We start from the raw sequence: 24,764 nt of genomic DNA, 5'->3' as shown, positions 1-24,764 counted from the left end.
TGAAGGAGATAAAAAAGTAGTTTTGAGTAAAAGTCAGGATAGGTTTGTTTATCATAGAATCACAGAACACTAGAACTGGAAGGGACCTCGAGAGGTCATCAAGTCCAGTCCCCTGCCCTCGCAGTAGGACCAAGCACCTAGATTGTTCCTGATAGATGTCTGTCTAACCTGCTCCTAAATAGCTCCAGTGATGGACATTCCACAACCTCTTGGGCAATTTATTCCAGTGTTTTACCACCCTGATAGGTAGGAAGCTTTTCCTCATGTCCAACCTCAACCTCCCTTGCTTCAGTTTAAGCCCATTGCTTCTTGTCCTATCCTCAGAGACCAAGGAGAACATTTCCCACCCTCCCTCCCTGTGACAGCCTTTTAGATATCTGAAAACCATTATGTCCCCTCTCAGTCTTCTCTTTTCCAAACTAAACAAGCCCAATTCCTTCAGCCTTCCTTTATAGCTCACGTTTTCTAGACATTTATTTTTGCTGCTCTTCTCTGGACCTTCTCCAATTTCTCCACATCCTTCTTGAAATGTGGTGCCCAGAATTGGTCAATGTTTACAATACCAAACAACAAGATTATTTTACTCAGACTCCTGACAAACATTTGGGAGAACAGCTCTGAGAACAAGTCAACACCTCTACTCTTCTTTTGGGGGCTGAAGGTTTCTCCAGGAAAAACAAAGATTTAATATTCCTGGTATTTCCCATGTTAGTCAGTTTTCTCTGTATTTATTTGGAAAGGTACAAGAAAATTTTTCTTTGCAGTTAATTTAATACAAGTCATACTTTCATAGATTCTAAGGCTAGAAGGGATCAGTGTAATCGTGTCGTCTTATCTATATATTGCAGGCCAGCGAACATATCCAAAAATAATTCTTAGAGGATATCTTCCAGGGAAACATCCTATCTTTGTCAGTGTCAGAGAACCCACCCTGGCTCCTTGTAGACTGTTACATTGTTTAATTACCCTCCCTGTTAACAACCTATTCTTATTTAAAGTCTGAATTTGTCTTGATTCAATTGTCACCCTCTGACTAATTTTAGATCTTTCTTTGCTTGACTGAAGAGTCCCTTAGTAAATATTTGTTCTGTTAGTATCTCTTACAGATTTTAACCAACTTATTCCTTCACTGTCTCTGTTAAAATCAACAGTGTATGGCTATAAAGCATGTTTCCTGATTGTTTAAGAACTCTCATGGTTTTTCACTGAACCCTCTCCAATTTATCAACATCCTTCATGTTATCTGAAATTAGATGAAAAGCTATCCCAGTTCCTTTCAAATGGTCTCTAGATCCTTTTGTGAGCTGTCCACACAAAGAACTGAAAGGAAGGCTCATATTTGTGTACCTCCACAAGGGATAGCACTCGGTGCATGACAGGGAAATATACATGGCTTCTTGAACGAATACTGAAATACACAATTCCAGGAGTATAAAAGCAGTTTCTTCCATCTCCTGTTGGAACAGCGTTCCTCTACTCGTTGGAAATTATTTGACCTTATCAGGGTGGATTGGTTTAAATTAAACTAATTTACACCACTGATTTTCATCATGATTTAAATAGGCAAGCAAAAACCTTTGATTTAAATCACTAATTTTAATTGTATTTTGCATTTGTACTTTTTTCGTCAAAGGTTAAGTCTCTTTAATTCATTCAAACAAGCTTAAATGTGCTGAATACATAAGAAAAAATATAAAATTTTATTAAAATATTTTGCATGTAAAACTAACTGATTTATTAGACTGAATTATTAGCTGTAATCAGCCAACTGAACTGATTGTTCTAGTCACCCTGCCCTTCAAGATTTTAAAACTACAGGTTGTACTTCCTTTAACTGAGACTCTTCGGTCCAGCAACATCCGTGGTCCGGCAGGACCAGGGATGTTCCTGGACCTGAGAGCCCAGTTATAGGGCGGTTGGGCTATGGGACAGGAGCAAGGCGGAGGGAGCTGGCAACTCACCTGCGAGCCCCGGGAGGGAAGGGGAGCGTGGGGGAGGCACGCAGCTGAGTGGGCTTTCCAGCGGAGAATTCTGCTCCCTAGGAGGGACCAGGAGGGACATGGGGTTGGCAGCGGCTGCAGAGCTTCGGCCCTGGCCACAGCCAAGGAGCGCCATATCTGGCTGCAGAGCTCTGGGTTTGGTAGTGGCTGTGGAGCTCAGGGTCCAGCAACGGCTGCGGGGCTCCAGCTGTAGAACTCAGGGTCTGGCTGCAGCTGCAAAGCTCTGACACCGACCATGGAGCTCGGAGTCTGGCAGCGGCAAGTAGGAGCCCCAGCCTGTGGAGCCATGGCCAGGCAGGCAGCAACAGTGCCAAGCTGGAGCCCCTCCCTTGGTCTGGCAAATCCCCCCGTCTGGGTCCGGTCAGGTCCCAAGGATGCCAGATGAGGGAGGTCCTACCTGCAGTAGATCTCATACTCTTACAACTATCCATAAATTCAAAGAGGAAAACAATCTTTCCGGCTTTTTCAACTCCTGATTTTTTTACTTCTAAATGAACAAATCATTAAAAGTGAAATGATTAAATAAACTGAAAACAAGAACTTCATCTGCATAGGAACAAGAGATTACTGGTGTCAAACACGGATTTAGTTCCTCCACAAATGGGTTTCAGATGCTAAGGCAGTGATTTCCACCAATTGAGCAGTTCGGTTTTCTTTAAAATTTGACAACCAACATACATGGCTTATTATTTCTTCTGAAATTTTCTTACGAACCACAGATCAGAACTCCCATAGAGCAGAGCTCCTCTGGCTTTTTCCACAATGACGACCACAAAATACAGAGATTCTCTCAGGGACAATCTGCATTCTCGTTCACTGTCATAAGGGCAAACTCCCGCCTCATGTATGACTGTATAACATCTCAGTGGCAGCTACTGCCCCATTCGCACGGATAAGGAAAGGATTTGTGCAGTTTGACTGCCTTTCAGTGCAATTTGCCAATTCATGGGGGCAAGCGGAGCTCCTTATCACCAGCCAGGTACCTGGAACATCAACAAATGTTCCAGCCAGCACCATTTTAGGATCTTTGCCAGAAAAGAAACATATCTGATCTCACAGATAACAGAAGCGCCCAGCGAACGTCACAGTCTCTGGCTTGTCTCTTTTTATTCATTACAGAAAACTCTTCTTGGGGGAAGTTTCCTGGAGGTAGGGATAGGTGGGAGGATGCTCTCTAAAGACTGACTGGAAACCTTCCCCTGCGTGCCTCTTTAAACCTTAATCCTCGGGCTGCAGATCATGGGACTCAGCGCTGGAATTATCAGGGTGTGCAGCACAGAACCAGCTTTGTACAGCTGATCAGAGTAGCTCGGCCAAGGCAACAGGAACACGAAGATGAGAGTTCGGAAGAAGATGGAGATGGCTGTGAGGTGGGGCGTGCAGCTGGAGATGGCCTTGTACCTGCTCTGTTGAGAGGGAATCCTAATGAAGGCTGTAAGGATGCACTGAAAAGATCAGCAGAGTCAGGAAGGACCGGACACCAACAACATAAGCCAAGGCTAGGATAACCACCTCTGTGCTCTGAGTCTCAGAAGAACTTCACCAGTGGCATGACGTTGCAAGAGAAACCGTCAACCTAACTGGCTCCGCAGAAGCACAAAAGGTTGTACGACACATGAGCTATAATATAAGCTGTTTCTGTATGATCCTCAGATAAACAGGCTGGTCCCCACCCTTCAAAAAAGTGTACATTATTCTATGTCAAATTGTACACCGAATTCTGTGTCACAGAAAAATACTAATTCAGGAGTTAGAACTAAATGCTGGGAGTAAAACGCATGCCTTTATGCCTTGGCCTGCCAGCTCATTCGCCGATTCATTGCATCGCCTGAGCCACTCATAACTCACTCTCTCAATGCACCCTACGTGAAGTCATTTTAAGAATACCAGCAACAATAATTCCCACATGTTGCATGGTCTGCTGTTATATTACGTATATATCATCAGACCTACCATATTTATTTCCCAGTACCTGTTTGCCTAAAAATACCTATTTTGGCAACCAGTATCTTACACTTTCAGAAAGCTTTCTATTCTGAAGGACCTCAAAGCAACTTTCAATATTAAATGTAATTCCAACAGGGATTCATTGACTCCACCCCAGGTAGCCAGCCATTTTGCAATGAAACAAGGCAATATTTTAACAATGCACAGCAGTCTGATAATAAATAAAACAAAAGGAAGAATTTAGATATTTTACAGTAAGGGATAAATTCCAGTCTAATTAGCTACCACGACACTGGGATTAATATCACTCCTTTAAAGGAAAAAGGAACAATAGAATTTTTAAATGATCCACAATGGCTTACAAAGTTGAAAAATGGAAGAGATCATTACGATAATCTAATATGACATCCTGAACACAACAGGTTTCAACCAATGATTCCTGTGTTGTGCCCAAAACTTTGGCTGAAGTAGAGCATCCTTGTTAGTAGGACATCTAATCTTGATTTAAGTAACTCAAGTCTTATGTTTCATCTGAAAGAAGACATTTCCTGCAGTAAACTTCTCCTCAGCAAAAATAACCACAATCCGGAAGTCTGTACAACCTTAATTTAGCTCCCCTGGGCCTGTTATGCTAATTGTTTTTAATTACAAACTCCCATGCTATTTTTGTCTCCCTAGGATTCCTCTCTCATTAGGCACAAAACATGGTTTTAGGGATGTTGAAATGTGTTTAAGTAACCATGTAACTGCTGAAAATTTCAGTCCTTACATGCGAGGGGCAGGCAGCTCCATAGGAGCTGGTGTACCTGTGTGTAACCATGAAGATTAACCTATGAGCCCAGGTCCATTGGTTAACCATGGACATGGTTACAGTTTCACATCCTTAATGGGCTGCACCCCTTATTCTGCCTCTCCCATAATTCATATAAACAGAAGGGCTGAATTAACATTGAGAAGACAGCCTTCAAATCTGGCATTTCCTAATTGTTGAGTGCTTGACTTTGCAATGTCAATGCATTTTAGTTTAGTTAGGATATGGAATACATGAGATGGTCTACACTGTGAGGGACCAGATGAGCATTCTGATACTATGGTGACAAATTGCAATGTAACACCTCCTGAGATATTGACTGTAAATAAAGATCTTGCAACTTCACTTACACTGGCATGTTCCTCCATTGGTAGGGTCGCCATAGTATCCAGATATACAAGTTTCACAGTGTTTGCCAGTTGTCAGGTTCTCACACTTTTCACAGATGCTTTCGTTGACACACTTACTGTGCCCATTGCACTGGCAGGCTGAGGGAACAAAGAGATACTTGGTAGTTGTGCTCAAATGCAGCGCTTCACACAGTGTCCAAAGAGCCCCGCCAGAGTCAGCCTCTTAGCTGAGTTATAAAGGAAACTACCGCAAGTTCTGGATTGTGAAGTTCCGGTTCCCAGGCTATGGGCTGTAACCTCGGAGATCATCACAAAGATGATCCTTCCCAATTTAAAAAGGTAAAGCAGCACAAAATATAATTGTTTACCACCGTATACAATAGAAATAGTGTTCGGACTAGGCTGGACGCAACACTTGGGAAAGATTCATGGAATTGGAGGGAGGAAGTTACATAATTCTAGGATCTCCACTACATAATTCCAAGAAAATATGCTGCATAAAAAACTGGGCATTCCTAATAATCAGCTCAACATGTTGGTTAGAAAACTGGAACTGTATTGCTTCTCACCTCCATTCACCCCTCCTATTTAATATACTCAAAAGTGATTAATATAAAGACTAAGACACTGTAGTCTGGGTGTAGATTCCTGCTTGAAAAACAAATGTACATTCTTTGAGCATTTTCCACTATTTCTCCTTAGTTTAATAACAGAAAAATATAATTTATTATTTTTAAGCATTCCATCTTTCATCCTGAGTGTAAGTTTTATCATTTCTGAAATGTTGCAATTATTAAAAACAATTTTGCTAAGTTACCTGGACACTGAATAAAAGACCAGTTGTATTTGTTCTCTGCTGGACACATGCTGACATTAAGGATGGGTTCCATGTAGTGTTTTCCTGTTGTTGATGGAGACGGTATCTTTACTGGGCCTCTGTAGGAGCCTTCCATGCACTTCCCCTTTCCGGTATTACTGGGATCGGTACACCAACCACAACCCGGCTGTTCCAAACAGTGACCACATGTGCAGTAGCCGGAACAGTTTTCAGCTTTGAAAATAAATGTCCAGCGATAAAAGAAACCATTGCATACCTCACAAGTTAATATTTGAAATATGAATCTTTGTACGCCTTTTACTGACTTTCGTACTGATCCTTACAAGCTCAAATCAACATCAGTTCTCAAGTTCTAAAATATATTTATCATTTATTTCTATTGGTGTATTTAATCTGACAACCTCAAAACTTGCTTTTCAGGGTTATTACAGACTATATAAACCTAAAAAATGGACTGTTATCCAAATGAGTAAAGTAAGGCACAGAGTCTAAATCATTTAACCAATTACATAGCAAGCCAATAAACAGCAGTGAAAAACCCCACCCAGCTCCTTTTTAAAAATTAAACAATCCACACACTAAAATGTTAATTCTAATGTTAGAATTAACTATATTAATTATAACCACTTTGCTTACAATAAAAAATTAGAAATATGAGATCTGCGCTCTCCAAATGAAGGAAACCCAAATTTAATATCAGAGGGGTAGCCGTGTTAGTCTGAATCTGCAAAAGCGGCGAGGAGTCCTGTGGCACCTTATAGGCTAACTGAAGTGTAGGAGCATAAGCTTTCATGGGCTAAGACCCACTTCATCAGATGCATGTCAAATCTAATGTGATTAATCAAGGAGATGTACCGTATTTATACATGAGCCATACTCAGTCTACTATCACATGCTTCTATATCAAATAGAAACCTAAATTAGGAAGTGTTATGAAGGGAATTTGTTCTCAGTGTACCCTTCTCCACAACGCCACTTTGTAAAACTTGAGCACAGCACCATGCAGACAGACAAATTTTGAATGCAAACTTGACAGTTAGGGTGTGTCTAGACTACAGGGTTTCATTGACAAAAAGTGGACTTTTGTCAACAAAACTATACCTGCGTCTACACTACCGCTGAGTTCTGTCAACATAATGTCGACAGAACTCGGCATTTTTGTCTACGGCAGTAAACCTCATTCTATGAAGAAAAACGCCTTTTGTGGACAGAGTTCTGTCGACAGAAGGCATTATTGCATCTACGCTGTCCTTTGCGTCTACACTCTCACGTCGACAAAGTGGCTTGCTTTGTCGACAGAACTGGATGTAGTCTAGACGTTCTTTGTTGACAAAAGCCTGTAGTCTAGACGTACCCTTAGGGTTTATATGGAATCACTAATGGAAGGGTATTCTATCCCTCGAGGTATGTGATGATCCCTCAAGTCCAACACCCTGCTGAACAAGGATGTAAATTACACATACCCATTAGATAGTCTTCAGTTCCTAGTTAATAAAGGTCATTCTTTCAGTGAGGACATAGAAATTGTCTTATTTGCAGGATCAAACTCAATATTGTGCTCTTCTATTTCAATACACAGTTTCATTCAATCAAAAATTTCATCATGAATAACTTGAAGAAAGATTTGCTGTACTCAGAAATGACTATAATGCCTTTCTCTCTGAACTATTTAATTCTTGGCAGAGTTTGCATTTTGACTTCAGAGAAAGAACAATACCCTTCAATTACTTTGCTCCATTCAATCACATCTCCTATCACTTGACTCATCTTTACGCATGTGGACTAAAAATACCGACTCCCAGTTTATGAATTAATGATTCAAAAGTAATCATTTTACAGTATGTCTAAGCAATTTTCATACTCAAAGGAAGAATGAAAAGAAATAGTGTAAAACAAAAAATGCAATGTGCTAGCCAGCTTCATACAGAACTTTATTATCAGACTTCATGATCAGCCTCCAGCAGTTCCTAGATACTAGAATACTCAGTGCCCTAATTTCCCCTTCTCAAATTGTTTCACTATAATTCAGTCCTCCCCGTTAACTACACCCTTTCCTATCATCAATGATCCTGCCCATTGCCGCAAGGCTCCAACACAATTCTATAACCTTCTTAAGGTTTCATGCCATCCTAGAATGAGACCCTTGATGGGCTTGTACAGGGAGATTTCGGCAAATCCAGTAATGTGCCTGAACCACTACTGCTTAAACTTTAGCAATTACGCGAACAGGCCCAAATTAGACCCAGACTGCGGCTTCCACATGACCAAAGTCAGGGAGGGGGAAAAAAAGGGAGTGTAAGTGCCACAAAGAGGGCAGCTTAACCCCGTGTCCTTCTTGAGGCCCAAATCTCTAGTGAAATAGCGGAGCTATACATTTAGAAAAATAGGAAGTTTGTCTAAATGCCCTAAGACATACATTCATCAGGACCCCCGAGTCTCTGGAAAAGAAGAAAATGCATCTGGTGAAAGTGATGATCAGAAGAAAACCTCTTGCCTAACCTTTAAAAAGTGCTTGCCTAACAAGTTTTTGAGTGACATGTTATTGTAATGCTAATGGATAAATAGGGAAGGAAAGTTTGAGTTAGAGGGACAATTTTGGGGAACACTTGGAGGGACGCCTTGAGAACTCCTTGAGGAATCTTCCATCTGGACCCATCTTCGTCTCCATTGGCAGACGGAAGACTGGCCATTGGAAGCCTGCCCAGTCCCTCAAGAGCCACACTCAACTTCGGTAACTATCGAGGGTGGGGGTGTTTTATTAACCTGTTGCAGATATGTGTAAGTGCTTGAGACTAAATAAAGTTTAGCTTTAAGTGAAAGCACTCTTGTGTTGTCCTATATGTACCATCCATCTATCAGTCGGACAACCGTGTCTCTCCTGAATTATTTCCTGACACCACCTCGCAGAGAGTAAAAGTTACCAAGAGGTTTGGGTTGAAAGAACCCCGGGTAATAGGCTTATCATTGCCATTTAACTTTCAGAATAGTGATCCTTTTAATTCACAGATCAAACTGGACATGAGTATCTTTAACTTATCAAAAATATTTTACCTATGTTGTGCTTGTGTAAACAACCAGCAGGACACGTTCAAAAAAAATCAAAACATTCTGTAAGACTTTGATATGTTTTCTTCCCAGAAAAAGTTTTCACAGCTCTATTTGGGAGCCTGTGTTATTTGCTGTTTAAGTTAAGCATGAAGCAGGATTGTGCCTTTCATGAAACGTAGCATGTTCAAGGATTGGTCCTGAAATTTGTGAAGTTCCTCAGGACAAGGATCTGTGATTTTTCTAATACTGTATAACTGCTTATGATCTTGTTGTCTTAAATTTGTTAGCAATTCATGCAAAGTCAAGCTTCCTTAGACCAGGGATGTCCAAACGTTTTTCAAAGAGGGCCAGATTTGAAGAAGTGAACATGCGTGAGGGCCGTCCCCGCACTCTCAGCCCCAAGGCGGAAGGCCCGCGGGGTCGGAGGCGGGCGGAGAGCGCAGGGCACGCCGGCCTCACGGCGGCCCGGGGGCAGGGCGAACCCGCAGCTGAGCGGGGGAGCGGGGCTGCGGACGTGCCCTACAGGGCAGGCTCTAGGACCGCAGAGGCCATGGGCGGCGGCGGCGCGGCCGGAAGCAGCGCACTGGGCGCGCCAGTTCAAAAGAGCGCCGGGGAGCCAGGAGAGGGGGAGGAAGCGGGGGCCGTATTAAACCGGAACACGAGCCGCAATTGGCCCGCGGGCCGGACTTTGGACATGCCTGCCTTAGACCATCTTTACAAATACAGAGGAAATTACTTACGTGGACAACTGCTCATGGTGTACCACTCCAAACACTGACCATATGGGAAAGAGGCCACGTAAGCATTTGAATCCACACACTGTTTCATGTTACTGCACCACATGCATTCAGAGCTGCCACTTGTGCATTCTCCACACATCATCCTAAGGGCACAGGGCGTGCGACACTGCTTGGCACTATGGTTAGCTAGGCATTGAGAAACAACACTCAGTGACACATGAAACTATATAACACAATATTCTATTTAGTTTCTGACCATAACAGACCCTTATATACTTGCACAATTTATTATAATAAAAAAAAAAAAGGCGAATCACTCCGCATCAAGCCAAATTCCACAGTTCAATGCAACAAATATACCAGAGCTGGGTAAATACTGGATTGTTTTGGTTTCCTAGTAGCACTGAAAAAAGCTCAGTCTCACACTAAGCCAAAAATAAAATGTGCTCAAATTTGTTGGCGAATCAGGAAGTAAAAAACAAGCTGAGTTGAATTAAACAACACATTTAGATTAACGTAATTTGAAATTTGTTTGCTCCAATTTTCAGTATTTTGATAAATGCAAAGGAGGACTGGATTCTCAATGTGTGGTAGAGAGAGAAGATGACCTCAATTATCTTCACCCTTTTGATAAGGGTACTTTCTGGGGTTCAATTCTTCCTTCTGCAGATAAAGTATTTGAAATTGGGTCTCCCCCGCTTATGGGATATTCTGATATGGAGCTCTCTGAGGCCATATCTACACCACCAGCTAAACCAGCACCATTGCAATCAATGTAGTGTTACTGATTTAGCGGGTCAGGTGAAGACACACCAAGTCAATGGGAGAGTATTCTCCTATCAGCAGGTCTACTCCATCTCTCCAAAACATATGTTGATGGGAGAGCATAGTGTAGTATAAGCGACGAGGAGTCCTGTGGCACCTTATAGACTAACTGAAGTGTAGGAGCATAAGCTTTCGTGGGCAAAGACCCACTTCGTCAGATGCATGTAGTGGAAATTTCCAGAGGCAGGAGTAAATATGCAGGCCAGGATCAGGCTGGAGATGATGAGGTGATCCAATCAAGGAGGATGAGGCCCACTTCTAGCAGCTGATCTGGAGGTGTGAATTCCAAGGGAACAGAAGCTGCTTTTGTAGTTAGCAAGCCATTCACAGTCTTTGTTTAATCCAGAGTTGATTGTGTCAAACTTAAAGATGAACTGTAGCTCAGCGGTTTCTCTTTGAAGTCTGGTCCTGAAGTTTTTTTGCTGCAGGATGGCTACTTTTAGATCTGCAATTGTGTGTCCAGGAAGATTGAAGTGTTCCCCTACAGGTTTTTGTATGTTGCCATTCCTAATATCAGATTTGTGTCCATTGATTCTTTTACGTAGGGACTGTCCTGTTTGGCCGATGTATATAGCAGTGGGGCATTGTTGGCACATGATGGCATATATTACGTTGGTGGATGCGCAGGAGAAAGTACCAGTGACAGTATGGCTGATCTGGTTAGGTCCTGTGATGGTGTTGCTGGTGTATATATGTGGGCAGAGTTGGCACCGAGGTTTGTTGCAAGGATTGGTTCCTGAGTTCGAGTTATTATGGTGCGGTGTGTAATTGCTGGTGAGAATATGCTTCAGGTTGGCGGGTTGTCTGTGGGCAAGGATCGGCCTACCTCCCAAGGCCTGTGAAAGCGAGGGATCATTGTCCAGGATGGGTTGAAGATCACTAATGATGCGTTGGAGAGGTTTTAGCTGGGGACTGTAGGTGATGGCCAGTGGTGTTCTGTTGGTAGTGTAGTATAAACACTGCTGTAAGTCAACCTATGTTTTCTTAGTTACATAACTAAACAAGTGTAATTTAACTCTTACAGCATTAGCATAGGCCAGCTCTCAGGCTCCCCAACTGAATCTGTTCTACTCTGTATCAAGCATTAACACGTCTCTGAAGCAGGGATATTCAAACTCTGGTGTCTCACACTCTAGGGGAGCACCCTAACCCCTAATCAATACAGTCATTCTCATTCTCTTTGTCTGGCTCAGAGACTATTAATTGTCTTGATGAATGATTACAAATTGCCACTATGCATTTGTCAATGCACTCCTCTGCTTTTGTCAAAATGCCCAGAAATGAAACAAACATTTTGAGTCTGCTCAAAACAAAATGACATTGGAAAAGGTTTTGATATTTTTGGTTTGGTCAAGAAACTATGCGATTAACTCACGCCCAGCCCACTCTGTGAAGTTTTGGGTTGGCCAAAACTGCATTGTTCAGCAATTAGTCATTTGCCAATACAATTAGCCCAACTCTACTGCTAATTGAAAAATCCCTCAAAATTCAGTTTGAGTATTTTTCATCAGTTAGTTGTTGCTGAACTCTGTAATTTCATATGTAAAATGGCTATGATGGTGACACCTGGAAAAACTTTACAATTTGAGATCCAGAGACAACAGGAAATATATAAATTACTGTAATTCATTTTTCTGTAATTATGAATTATCTTCAGTGCAAATGGAGAGTACAACCTGCATGTCTCATTGCTATTCATATCTTTATAATGCTGTATATATGTTATTCATAAAGTCCTCATCACACTACTGTAAAGTTAACAGTGACAGTATTTTACATGTGGAAAAGCAAGATCAAGGTTAAGTAACTTGACCAATTCTATAGATCAAATATGTATCAATTGTAACTCAAGAATTTTAAGGCTCCTCCTCCTGTGTTTAATCCACTAGGCCCACAATGTGGACTGACCATTCTCAGACAAACAAGAGACCACGTTAAGTTTTAAAGTAGTTATAGACTAGTTTAAAATGCTGTGAGAATGTTAACTTAGAAAACAACAAAGTCACAATTCAAGTTTCTGCAAATATCTTCATCTCGGACTGTATTCTGCCATAGCACAAAGCAGGGTTTAGAGTGGGTGGCTCATTTAGATTTATGTATTCAGACAACCTTTCTAAAGAATTAAAAAGAAGGCTCTAACTGTTATTCAGTATAACTATTTCAAATGGAGGATTAATAGACAAAGTGGTTTTAAACATACACAGTTCCAAAAATGATGGAGGACTTTTCCAAAAGCAAATAGCCTCATTTTTCACAGCTTTCATATTTGTCAAACGTCTTGCTCAATTAACTTTAAACTTTGAAAAAATTATTCTCTGACTAGACAACATGCACACACAAAAATTACAGTATAGAGAACTTATTTTTTAGAAAAGAAAATTGTTCCATACCACAATTAACCTGAATTTCACATTCAGATACACAATTGGGAGAACAACAATCTCACCAGACAGCTGCCATTTTTTTTAAATGTCTAATTCTTGAACAGAATAACTAAACAAGGCTATTGTTCAAACTGGTTTGTTTAGTTACTGAATGATGCAAACATTCAATATTTAACTGGTGGGATCTTGTCTGTATTACTAAAAAAATAAATACTTCTCAACTAGTTCCCCACCAAAAAAGACAGCATATTCAGCAGTAGCATAGTTACCAGGCCTTTCACAGACACTGCCATTAACTTGGTTGATACATGTTGCTGCCTTCAAGCCCTGCTGGTAAGGCTCAGCTAAATATCCACAAAATCCAGCACCACTCGGTTCCCCAGGCAGCCACTGGAGCGAGGTGTTTGTAAATGGAGACATGTCTTCCCAGCACCAGTACGACACATTGATCTTCCGCAGCCCAACCCACGGGGTCAAAGTTTTGGGCTAGAGATAAAATAAAGGTTCAGTTGAATGAACATCACAATTTTATCACTTCACAGAGTTAGGAAGCAGGGCTTAAAAAAAAATAACATCGTGCAATGTGTACGAACCACTCTACCAGATTTGGAGGAGCAAACATTAATTAAGGGCATATTGTTCGCTCAGTCCCAACGGAGTTACAGAGAGCATGAAATGGATAATTAATTTCTTCAGGCATGTGCCTTATTTATCTCATTTAAAGCACACTCCCTCCTATCTCCCAAACTACTTGATACTTTTTTAAATAGCTAAAAATGGTAAGCACTAGAGAGGAGGCACAACGGATGAGGAGGCACAACGGATTTAATATATTAAACCTGAACTAAAGATATTAAGAGGTGGATAACTGGCTAATAGTGTGGTCGATACAATTTGTATCGACTACGCGATTAGCTGATAAGGGAAGGCTCGTGCCAGGTCTGGAACCAAACCCCACAGATGCTCTGCATTTTAAATGTAGTAAAATCAACTACACTTAAAACGCAGAGCTGCAGTGGGGGTAACTACCAGACCTGGCACGAGCCGGGACTGAGCCAGGCTTGCTCAGTCCCAGCTTGTGCTGGGTCCAGCAGCCCCTGTCTGCAGAGGCTGGCCAGGAACAGAGGGGATAGATAGGGCCTGCTCTGCCTGGGCCTGCCATAAGCAGAGGCTTCTTCGTGGCAGCCTCTCCTGCCCCCCGCACTGCTGCCTCTGTTGGGAAGGCAGCACTGCAGAAATGGTGCTGGGGGAACCGGCTTTTAAGCTGGCTCCCCACAGTGACAGTTCCTGCTCCTCGCCCTCCTTGCTGCCTCTGATAAAGAGGCAGCAAGGGGAGGGGGATGTGAGAAGTCAACATGACTACCCAATAAGCCTAGGCTTATCAGGTAGTTGACTACTCACTCACATCCCTCACCTGAACAATCTGAAATTAACAACAAGAGTTGGCCTGAGATGCTTGTAAGTGTACTGTAAAAGACTAGAAATAAAAACAGTAATTTTCTGGGGTGACTGTTACACAGACTGTAACAGTGGCTTAAATACCAGCTACAAATAGTTGATCTAAACAATGAATGGAAAGTTACTGTTATTGAAAGGCCCCACAAAACTATCCACCTACTTCAAACATTTTACATTCACTTCATTTAACCCTGCAACGCTTACTAGAGCAATGCAGGCTCTCAATGCCTTTGGAAAAAAAAACAAGCCATGTTCTTGTTGAGGAACTACAAATGAACAGATAAGCTGTGGTCACTCAACTCTTAATGAGCAAGCACACACTCTCAGTAGGTCATTGTCCGAATCTAACCAGCACATCACTGAAAGGCAGAGTTCAAATACCAGGTGCAGTAAGACTTTGTACCACAGCTATTTTTAGAAAATAGAAAAACTTGCTAAAACATACAAATATCAACTAAAACCAAAAGATTTCTCAAGGATCTGCATGGCTTTAAGTTCTTCGCCATTATCAACTCTCTAAGCGATAAAATAACCAGGGGTAAGTGAATGACATCCTTTCTAGAAAAAGCCCAAGTGTTATTAGAGAGTTTATGGGAATAGCCATCAAATGTATTTCTTTATACAGTACTCATCACCATGGTATCTAAAAGCCTGGAGTTTTGAAAATCATGTACTTTAGTGTATTCTATGTTTTTCTCCCTTGCCTCGCAAATGATTTTTTAATGTGTAATCTTGTTTGAAAGTACCTCATACAAAGTTAATAAAAATGGAGCACCCCAGTGTCTTATAACTAACTGTTAGAGTGTTTCATTTTAAGATTCAGGAGGGAGCAAAAGTGGAAAGAAGGAAAACTTCCTAATTCCAATTTAACAATTCCATTTTCTCTTTAGATATTTGTATTCTGTATATAAAGTATGTTTCTAATCTGAAAAACAATATATGATAATGTGCCACGTTTATGGCTTCATTTCTTTCTGTTTAGCATTTTTCAGTTTTCCAATAAAACAATTCATGTCACTGACTACTAGCCTGCACTGAGAGCATGGATAAGTTCTACTCCTGCATCATCAAAAAAAAGGGCTCTTCCAGTTAAATTAGGACCTCAGTTACATCCATACACCACTACTACTGTTACAACCTTAGCAATACTTACACAGCCTATGATCCATGTGTTTGTACAAGCGTAAATGATCAGGGGGAAAGAAATCAATTCTATTGATATACAAGTAGTAATAGATTCCGTATAATTGTTCTTGTTTGTGTTGGCTCTGTAAGGTTAACTGGGAAAAATACTTGCCACTAGAGAAGACATAACAGAATATTTCACGGGAGCCTGCTGGCGTATAAGACACTTTTCAGAACAGAACAATTTAAACGCTTTGCACTAAGTATCTATGTTGCCCCATGGAACCTTGATTTACAGTCTTGGCTGCCCACATACAGTTTACATGAGAACTACATACAGACATGCTGCAGTCACGTATCCCAGATCAGAAGTGTGTATGTGATTTCATTATGCAAAGATACCCTCGAGGTACCATGTCTATATTAGGAATGTAAAAATGTGCTTAATAATGTAACCGTGTAGCTGCTAAAAATCATGGCAATTACACAGGCTGCAGGCTCTGCAGCACAAAGCAGCAGCAGCGAAGCTGCTTCCCCGAGAGCGGGGTCGGCAAGGGCCACCGGTCATGCTCCCAAGGAGGTTTCGCTGCGAGCTCTACAGCCTGCTCCTGGGGAGCCAGCATCTAACCTGCAGCAGGGGGAGAGGGAAAGCTGGCTGGGATCACCAGAGACAGGGGCTGCCCCGGTGGGCCCTGTGGGGCTGAAGCAGGGCAGGTGAGGAGTTGCTCCAGCCCCAACCATCCAACCAGAACCAATAAGCCTCACCTGTTAATGGCGAGGCTTCCCGGTTAACCCTTTAAATTCCTAGTTTATATTTATCTTACACATTTACTTTCTCTACTATTTGACTACAAAGGTGCCATGGAAGAGGTGGAATTTCAAGAGAGAAAAAAAAATCAGTCCCCTGGGTTATATATTTATCTTGGTACAAAAGACAGTACCCACAAGCACTGCCCCTATTCAGAGCTCTAATACTCACGTGTTACGAAAGAGTAACACTCACCACAGACTGCATCTTCTGCAGCTCCTTTAGAACAAATTCCACCTTCTTCTGGGTCGTGAGGGATGCCAGTAGAGCATTGGCATTTCTGCAGGTCAATTTAGCATTGTCATAGCTCTCTTTTGTGCTAGCGATTTTCAAACATGAGTTGCCAACCAAATGCCAGTTTGCTCCACAGATATTTTCTATGAAAAAGCGAAACAAATTAATGACACAAAACCCATCAGTTTAAGGTGGCAAAAGTATTCTCCAGGAGAGGCCCTCAGCATTGGAACCTATTCCGTTAGACTGAAAGAGTTTGGTTCACTAACTTTCCTGCCATGCTAAAAGGCACATCTTTTAACAAAGGCTTTTATAGAAGCAGTAACTTGATGAGAACAGATCTTTCAGCAGAAAGGGAGTTTTGCTTGGGGTATGCAGAGTAGCTACTTCTTTTTGTTGGATATTTGTCTCTCATTTATGTCAAAGGCACCTTTTTAAGATTTTTGTCAACTGAAAGAAATTTCAGTTGACAAAACTATTGAATATCCAACTTCTAAATTCTAGTAGTTTGCCCCTATCCTCTGGAACAGTCAAAACATAGGTAGGATGCTGTATTGCCAATCCTAAGAATTACATTTTTAGTTAGATTCTCTACCCTCAATTATGAAATGAGCTTTAAAATGATTAAATAAAAAATGAATGCATTTTAGATTCTTTTATCTGCCTTCAGATCCTTGAATTTTTAGAGTGCATTTAGATTATGGTTTCAAGCTCTTCTGCGTAATTATGTGGCCCAGAAATGTTTGTTTTTTCTTTAAATAAAAGCTTTGCTTCTCACATGACTTCAGGTGCTTAGGGCTAAAGAAAAGTGCCAAAATTTGAGAAAGGCAGAATGAAATTATGAAGGCTGGCAATTTTGGAGGTGGGAGGGAAGAAACATTTCTCTGTCAGATTTTTGGATAAATAAAGTATACTCAGTGCTCTACTTCAGGGATGGGGAACCTAAGGTCTAGGGGACAGATGCAGTCCCCGGCTTGCCTGGATCTTGCCCCTGGAGCTCAGGGTTCCACAACTCCCCGCCCCCAGTTTTGGGGAGCCCACACTAGCACTCCAGCTCCTGCTGTCCCTCGCCCTGACTGATTTTTCTGTAGGTCACCAGCCCCCAGCCCAAAAAAGATTCCTCACCCCTGCTCTACTTCATCTAGCATTGGGAATATTCAGGATATAGAAGTACTAGAAAAAAATAATCAATTATTTTATAACATCCTCTTGTTTCCCAAATGAATTAATACGGTACCAATCTCACATGAGACAACAGATGAAGAGAAAGTACAGTTTGTGATAAATGACAGAGATGCAGCCATGTTAGCCTGGTCTAGCTGAAACAAAAGACACGATCATGCAGCACTTTAATTTGTGGAAGATCTGAGGAAGTGGGTCTGGCCCACGAAAGCTCATCGCCCAATAAACCATCTTGTTAGTCTTTAAAGTGCCGCATAGTCCTGTCTTTTGTGATAAATGAATTAGCCTTAATTAAAATTGGGTCTTATTAAGATATAAAAAAATCTTTTGAAACAATTGTGTAAATAAAGAATAGACAAAAGAAGGAGAAAAGCACGTCTGAAGCATTTTGCTGGGAGCTTAAGGACAAACTCTTCATCCACTATAACAATATTATTTGGACTGCCAATTAATAGCAGTTAATGCATGTGACTCATGCAAAACAACTTAACTAGATTTAAAAATTGTCATGATTGGCTCCAGGTTAATAGCACTGTTAAACAATAATAAAATAACTATTTAAATTTATTGTAAATATTTTAAATGTTGTTATACAATTCCAAATATACTAATTTCAAATACAGCCCAGAATATAAAGTAGTGTTCACGTCATACTATTATTTTTAATTATAAATATTTTCCCCGTCAAAAAGGTGAACAAAACCTCATACAAGCCCATTCAATCTTACAGCTTTTTCAGTCAATCACTAAAACAAACTTTGTTTACATATATGGAGGGTAATGGTGCCTCCTTCTTATTTACATCACCCAAAATAAGAACAGGCATTCACCTGGTACAGTTGTAGCTGGTGTTGCAAAGTATTGACATGACTGATACACTGAACTTTCATACAGCCCCTCATACTCTGACTTGTAAGCTCTATAGTTTTCAAATGTCTTGGTTTTGAGAGCAGTTACATAAAAAAACCTGTATTTGTAAGTTGAGGTTTCACAATAAACAAAATGCACTACATTTATACACAGTGAATTGAAAAATACTATTTCCTTTATTTATCTTTTTACAGTGCAAATATTTGTAGTCACATATAATATAAAATGAGCACTGTGAACTTACTGAAATCAATAGATTTGAAAATTTAGAAAAAATTCAAAAAATAGTAATGATTAAGTTAGTATTTTATGATTAACCATGTGATTAAAACTCATTAATTGCAATTGTTTGTAATAATTTGATGGCACTAATTACTACCTATAATATTATTAATAAGCTTTAATACCTACACCAGAAATGCCAATATAAGATTTCAATTAGATTTCAAAGAAAATCTCACGTAACATTAAGTCACACATTACATTAGTTACTCCTTATGGAAAACAGCCCTTAACGCACCCTAAACATCATACCATAGATTTTGAGGAGGAAAAACAAAGAATGCTTTGGAATTTAGGGATTGAGTATTTGTTTTTCGACACAAAGCATACATACCAGGTAACGCTATGCATTCTTGATTCCTGGGCTCCCACTGACAATTCTGATCCATGGCACAGCTTTTACAACTTGTCCTTTTGTTACAATAATATGCAGGGTTATCCTTGGGGCATTTGTCATATTCAATAATTGGCACCTAAAAAACGCATAGCATGTTTAAGATTTTTTTTTTTCTTAAGATGTCTGTTCCCACTCACATGACCCATCAATATAATTCTGTACTGGAGGCAATAAATTAAGTCTAGTGAAGAATGAATATTTTCCAATGATGTATCATGTTCAGAATTCCTTCCCCAAACTAACATGCTAACTCACTTTCCTCACCATGCGCAAGTCTCTCTTGAAGACTCAGTTTGCCACTTGGCTTATAAGATGTGAGGAGGGAAACAAGGGTTTTTTTGACCTTATGAATGAATTATGAAGACGTGCACGTGCCTTACCAAGTAATCATACAATTTTATTACTACTGCCCTCGTCTTTCCTTGTCCCTTCCCTCCTTCAGATTCAAGCAATTGAGATGTTTGTTGTTACAGTTACTTACACAGCAGAGAAACACATACACAGAAGTAATTGTGAGACACAGTTTTCTGGACATTTGAAACATCATAGCAAGATTAACATTTTTAGACGGCTATTTAAACATTTACCTGATCTTCTGTGCAATTGCTATGCTTTAAGATACACTGGTCAGTGCACCATTGACAACTATTTGTATTTGCTGTACAGCTATAACAGTCTGTAATCTGACGGCATTTTTCATCGTCTGCAAGTAAAAACAAAAAACCTGTATGACCAAAAAGCAGTTCCCAAGAAGCAGTTTACACACACAGTATAACCAAGGACTTCACCTACAGATTTCCCAAGACAGCTATCAGTTAAGCTGTACTTCCTATTTATAACTTACATTTAAATGGAGCAGAAAGAAATTCCATTAATTTCTTATGTCAATTATAAATCATTTTCAAGGAAGTGAACTTGCAATTAAATGCGGGAAGAGACACAAATGTTGATATTGCCTACACAAACCCAAGATATGTACATGCAAATGACAAATGGACATCTAACAGAGTAATTTAGGTGTATAAATACAGACACATTTATCTAAAATCCTGGCTCTCAACTGGGAATTTCATATGAAGTTTAATTCTTCCATGTAATCTTTTTCCTCATATATCTCCTCTGCTTATTCAGTTGGTTTATAACATTGAAGATCCCAAATTCTTGTCCCTTTATATCAACCATTTTCACACAATTAAAGGATACAACATATACAGAGGCATGTTTCAGAAAAACCAGCTCTGGGGGCTAGCGGAGCACCGACATACTCCTGGAGTTGATAGCAGTTAGGCAATTTAATGCAAGGAACCCAAAATTAAAAGTAGTTCCAAAACATTGCTTAGAGACCAGTAACTGTATGAGCCCCTCTCCATACTTTAGTTCAGGGGTCTCCAAACTTTTCAGCCCGAGGGCCGCATTAACTATCAAACAGCAGTTCGGGGGCCGACTACACACTTGAGGTCCAAATAAAAAACAATCAAAACATGGATGTTGTTTTTAATTATTTATTTAATGTTATTTTATTCAGTTATTATTTAATAACACATTGATACACTACACATGAACACCTGTATTAGTGTGAATGGTGAAATTGACACCAACACCTCCTCATCGCAACAGTCAACTGCAACTGGCAAACTGTGATCAAAATAATCAAGTCTTGAACCAGCAGCAAATCATTTAAAAACTCCGCCACTAGATGGCGCTATATCATCTCATTGACTGTGAACGGAAGTAGAAAAAGTAAGCAGCGAATAAGGTTTTGCAATGTAATGATCGGTTGGAAAACATAACGCACTACTGCGTGCCTCTATTTTAATTCGGTAAAAACATAACGTCCACGTAAGCGGCGGCTGATCTTGGCAGGATACACATAAATTTCCGTAATTTTTTTTCCGTAGACAAAAAGGTCTCCACGGGCCGGATGAGAGGGCCTCGCGGGCCGCATCCAGCCCGCGGGCCGTAGTTTGGAGACCCCTGCTTTAGTTGAAAAAGTTATAGCAACGATCATCAGATAATACCACTTCTGGTGCTGAGCTGACAAGCATGGCCCTGTCCCCTCTTTCCCAAACATGACTGTCACCAGAACTAGTGACAAATCTCAGTCACTTTCTATAGAACAAGAGAGCAACAACAGTCTGAGTTGGGTAGGTGTTATAAGGAGAAAAATGAATGTTAACTATCCACTCCCAAACTGCCAAGCAATCATTTCAGCAGCAGTCTGTGGCCCTCAATCCACTTCTACCACTTCATTGTAGCATTTCATTTGGAAACTGCTCAGTTTTTATTCACAGTTTCAGTCACACGCTCATAGTAAAGCGCACGAAGCCGTTTATTAAAAGTCTACTTGTGCATCTCCTGCACAGCGTATGTTGCAATAGATTGCTAATGCACACCCTGTTGTCAAATACTGCTAGACAACACACATATTGAACACATTCCAATTATTTTGGGGATCACAGGGAGCCAACTCCTGGATTTTCACTCGTTCATCCTTTTGCTAACTTTTGGAATGCTGAAAACGTCCAAGAAATAACCCGAGGTTTATAACTGCAGTAGTGAAAAGACCTGGCATACCAAACAGCGTAGGCACAGCTGACTTGTTCCTGATTACATCTGAAATGCATATCTGACTGGCTGTTCAGCAAACAATGTAATGGACAAAAATGTGAGGAGCAAAAGAACATTTGAATACAGAATGGCAAGAAAAAAGCCGAAGTCTAGTTTCTCTATGCTTGTATACCACATTCATCACCACAATATCTGAGAACCTTCCAACATTGCTCTTACCTACATAATGTTACACGTGTCACGTTTGTTCTTTCCTCCTCTCCTCAGATGGAGAAGCATGTGCAGTAGAGGGTCATGTTTTGGTGGTAGTACAGCTTGCTAATGCAAATACACTTTTTGATGTGTGACTTACATACCTGGCTTAGACGGACATTCTTCAAAAACTTTTTGTTGTTGCTCTACTGTTGCTGCTTCCCATGGGACACACTGAGAAAAGGTGGTGTTCCACACACACCTGATTCCGGGACCTGCTTTGAAACAAGATGTCTCATTGCCATAAGCTTCACAGCTTTCTGGTGTATACCTCAGGATATCGCTCAGGAGGAGACTGTTGAAACCTCCAAATACATACATAGTGCTAAACATAAATAAGGAAATGGAAGTAAATTATATGTTCATATCTATATGTACAGACAATATATTGCATTTCAGTTATACAGCTCTTGATAACTATACAGAGCACCTAGAGAATACGTATGTATAAACCCAAGTAAATAAATAGATGTTGGTTAAGGAACATATTAAGCAGAATCATGTCTCAAATTTCTATTAGTTCGGTGAATCTCAACCCATGACTTTTGCGCAATCAACTACATCTCTCACTCCTCAGTCTGGCATCATATAACAACCTTTCTCCCATACAACAAGATCCCTGCAGCTGCCTGGATTCAGCATACGTATTAAGGAGGGGAAAAGCAGGAAAATTATCCTTCTCCCCTCAGCAGCAAGAAAGATCGGGGGGAAAAGGGGAGGAAGACAGATAAAGTTACCAATGAACCAATACATGAGAATGTGTCACAACACCACAATTTCATCACAAAGATCAACATTACGCTGGGTCTCTTTGCAAACAGTCAATGAATCAGTCTGTCAACTGACTGAAACAAAATGCTGTTATAGCTAGAGAATTTACTTTTCCAAGCTTCTGAGCTCAAGGATCACACATCTGTGTTTTAGGCACAATACCACCAATACATATTACTGCTATTTACACACCTGAACACACTGTTTTTTTAATAATGACTAGTTACTACAGAATGTGAAAACTAATGGAACGGAATAGAAATTTGGTTGGCAAAAGTTCTCTCCCTTTCCTCCCATCCTATAGTTATTTTTGGTACCAATTAAGTAAAAAAAAACAACCACACATACTTAAATGCAATCCACAAAAGCCATTGCATTAAACTGATTTAATATACTGTGGAGTTGCTAAATATTTTGTGTGAGCTTTTCAAAGCACAAAGGGCAGCTAAAAGCTTTCCTCCTTGAAAGTTAGTGGGAATTACATGCCTAAAATAATCTTGACCTTCTCATGTGTTTGAGAGGCATATCCCCAGAAACAGGTGCTTGAACCAAAACCAGAGACTTTTTGGCAAATTTATTCCAATTAAGGTTCACTCAAATTCTGTGCCACAGATCTGAAGGTTATAAAAAACAAAGCACATATTCCTTCAAAACATGGATATTATTTCAGTAAATGTCGCCAGCAAAATGGCATAGATCCCAACTGTATTTGTGCCTAAACAGCATATATTCTGTGGGTGGCAAGGAAAAAAGAGGCCCAACAAGAGGAAGACTGCAAGCAAGCAAGCAAGCCAGGGTGACCAAGATGTGGACAGAGGTCTTATAAGCAGGAGCAGTGAAGAAAGAGTACATTTTTGGAGTGATTAATACTAATAAAAGCAGAGATGATAATGGAGATTGAGAAGGAAAGAGAAAGAAATATTTGGAGGGAAGATGAAAAATTCAATTTTGGACTGATTAATTTCTGGAGATGAGATGGCGACACTGGCTAGGTGAGCTGGAGAAGAGAATGAGTCAGGGTAGCTAACAATAAGAAACTGGATGGAGTCAAGAAGTTATAGGTTGGAAACCATCAGCTACACGGAGATGCCAGTTGAAACCATCAGAGGAAGTAAGGTCACAGAACTTCAATTTGGTTTCCAGTTGTGTTCTCAGTGACCTTATACACCCATACATAAATATCTGTATATGGGCTTACTTGAGTACACATTATGCAGACACAAAGCAAGATTTTTTTTTTTTTTTTGTCTTCTGACCTGTTACTCAGCACAGCAGAATGTCCAAATCTGTTGACATCATGATGGAGATCAGGTCGAGGAAGTACTGACCATTGATCACAAGCTAGGATTAAGGAAAGCTCACTTCAGAAAAGTTCCTCTAGCATAATTAATAACTGACATTTATGTAGCACATTTTTTCTGAAAGATCCCAACGTACTTCAGTAACTGCACAGAAACCATTTCACCTCTCCCCAAAATGCAACTACCCCCACAGCAGAGTGTGGCAGCTGTTAAAGAGCACAAAGCACCATCCATCAATGTTCCCTTTAATATTTTCCATTCGTGTGCAGAATAAATATTGTCATATGCATCAAAGCATGTGCAGATGTGCACCACCAGTAGAAACACACGCTACTGGGTCTGGACGCTCTGCTAATCAGCTGGGCAGCATCTGAATCCCTTCTGGGCGACGACCCAAGCACTCAGCTTACAGGGAACACAGGCACCCTTTACACAACATCTTAAGACAAAATTAACTCTCTATCCATTTGAAACTATCTTAGGGCCAGGTACAACCTGACCCTTACATGGGTCTCGGCAGGGCAGGAGTGCAATGTGCCTTCCCTAAAGCGTCATGCATGTTGTGTCCTGTCC

At 40.5% G+C, this 24,764-nt stretch overlaps 1 protein-coding gene across 3 annotated transcripts in view; it reads right to left on the bottom strand.

The window, feature by feature from the left end:
- The window catches only part of ATRN (attractin), a 222,481-nt gene that overhangs the window by 108,217 nt on the left and 89,500 nt on the right, over window positions 1-24,764 (bottom strand). For all 3 annotated transcript variants that reach the window (XM_075931018.1, XM_075931019.1, XM_025179538.2), the window contains exons 11-19: window positions 24,147-24,231; window positions 22,224-22,444; window positions 19,887-20,002; window positions 19,237-19,375; window positions 16,530-16,711; window positions 13,213-13,429; window positions 9,735-9,920; window positions 5,926-6,159; window positions 5,109-5,246 (exon numbers count right to left, since the gene is read on the bottom strand). In XM_075931018.1, the coding sequence (XP_075787133.1) occupies window positions 5,109-5,246; window positions 5,926-6,159; window positions 9,735-9,920; window positions 13,213-13,429; window positions 16,530-16,711; window positions 19,237-19,375; window positions 19,887-20,002; window positions 22,224-22,444; window positions 24,147-24,231 (1,518 nt within the window). The remainder of the gene's footprint in view (window positions 1-5,108; window positions 5,247-5,925; window positions 6,160-9,734; window positions 9,921-13,212; window positions 13,430-16,529; window positions 16,712-19,236; window positions 19,376-19,886; window positions 20,003-22,223; window positions 22,445-24,146; window positions 24,232-24,764) is intronic.

Source organism: Pelodiscus sinensis, chromosome 5, assembly GCF_049634645.1.
Source record: "Pelodiscus sinensis isolate JC-2024 chromosome 5, ASM4963464v1, whole genome shotgun sequence".
In the NCBI taxonomy this organism is placed as follows: Eukaryota; Metazoa; Chordata; order Testudines; family Trionychidae; genus Pelodiscus; species Pelodiscus sinensis.
The sequence above is the reverse complement of the archived record's forward strand: the minus strand, read 5'-3'. Positions and strand labels throughout refer to the sequence as shown.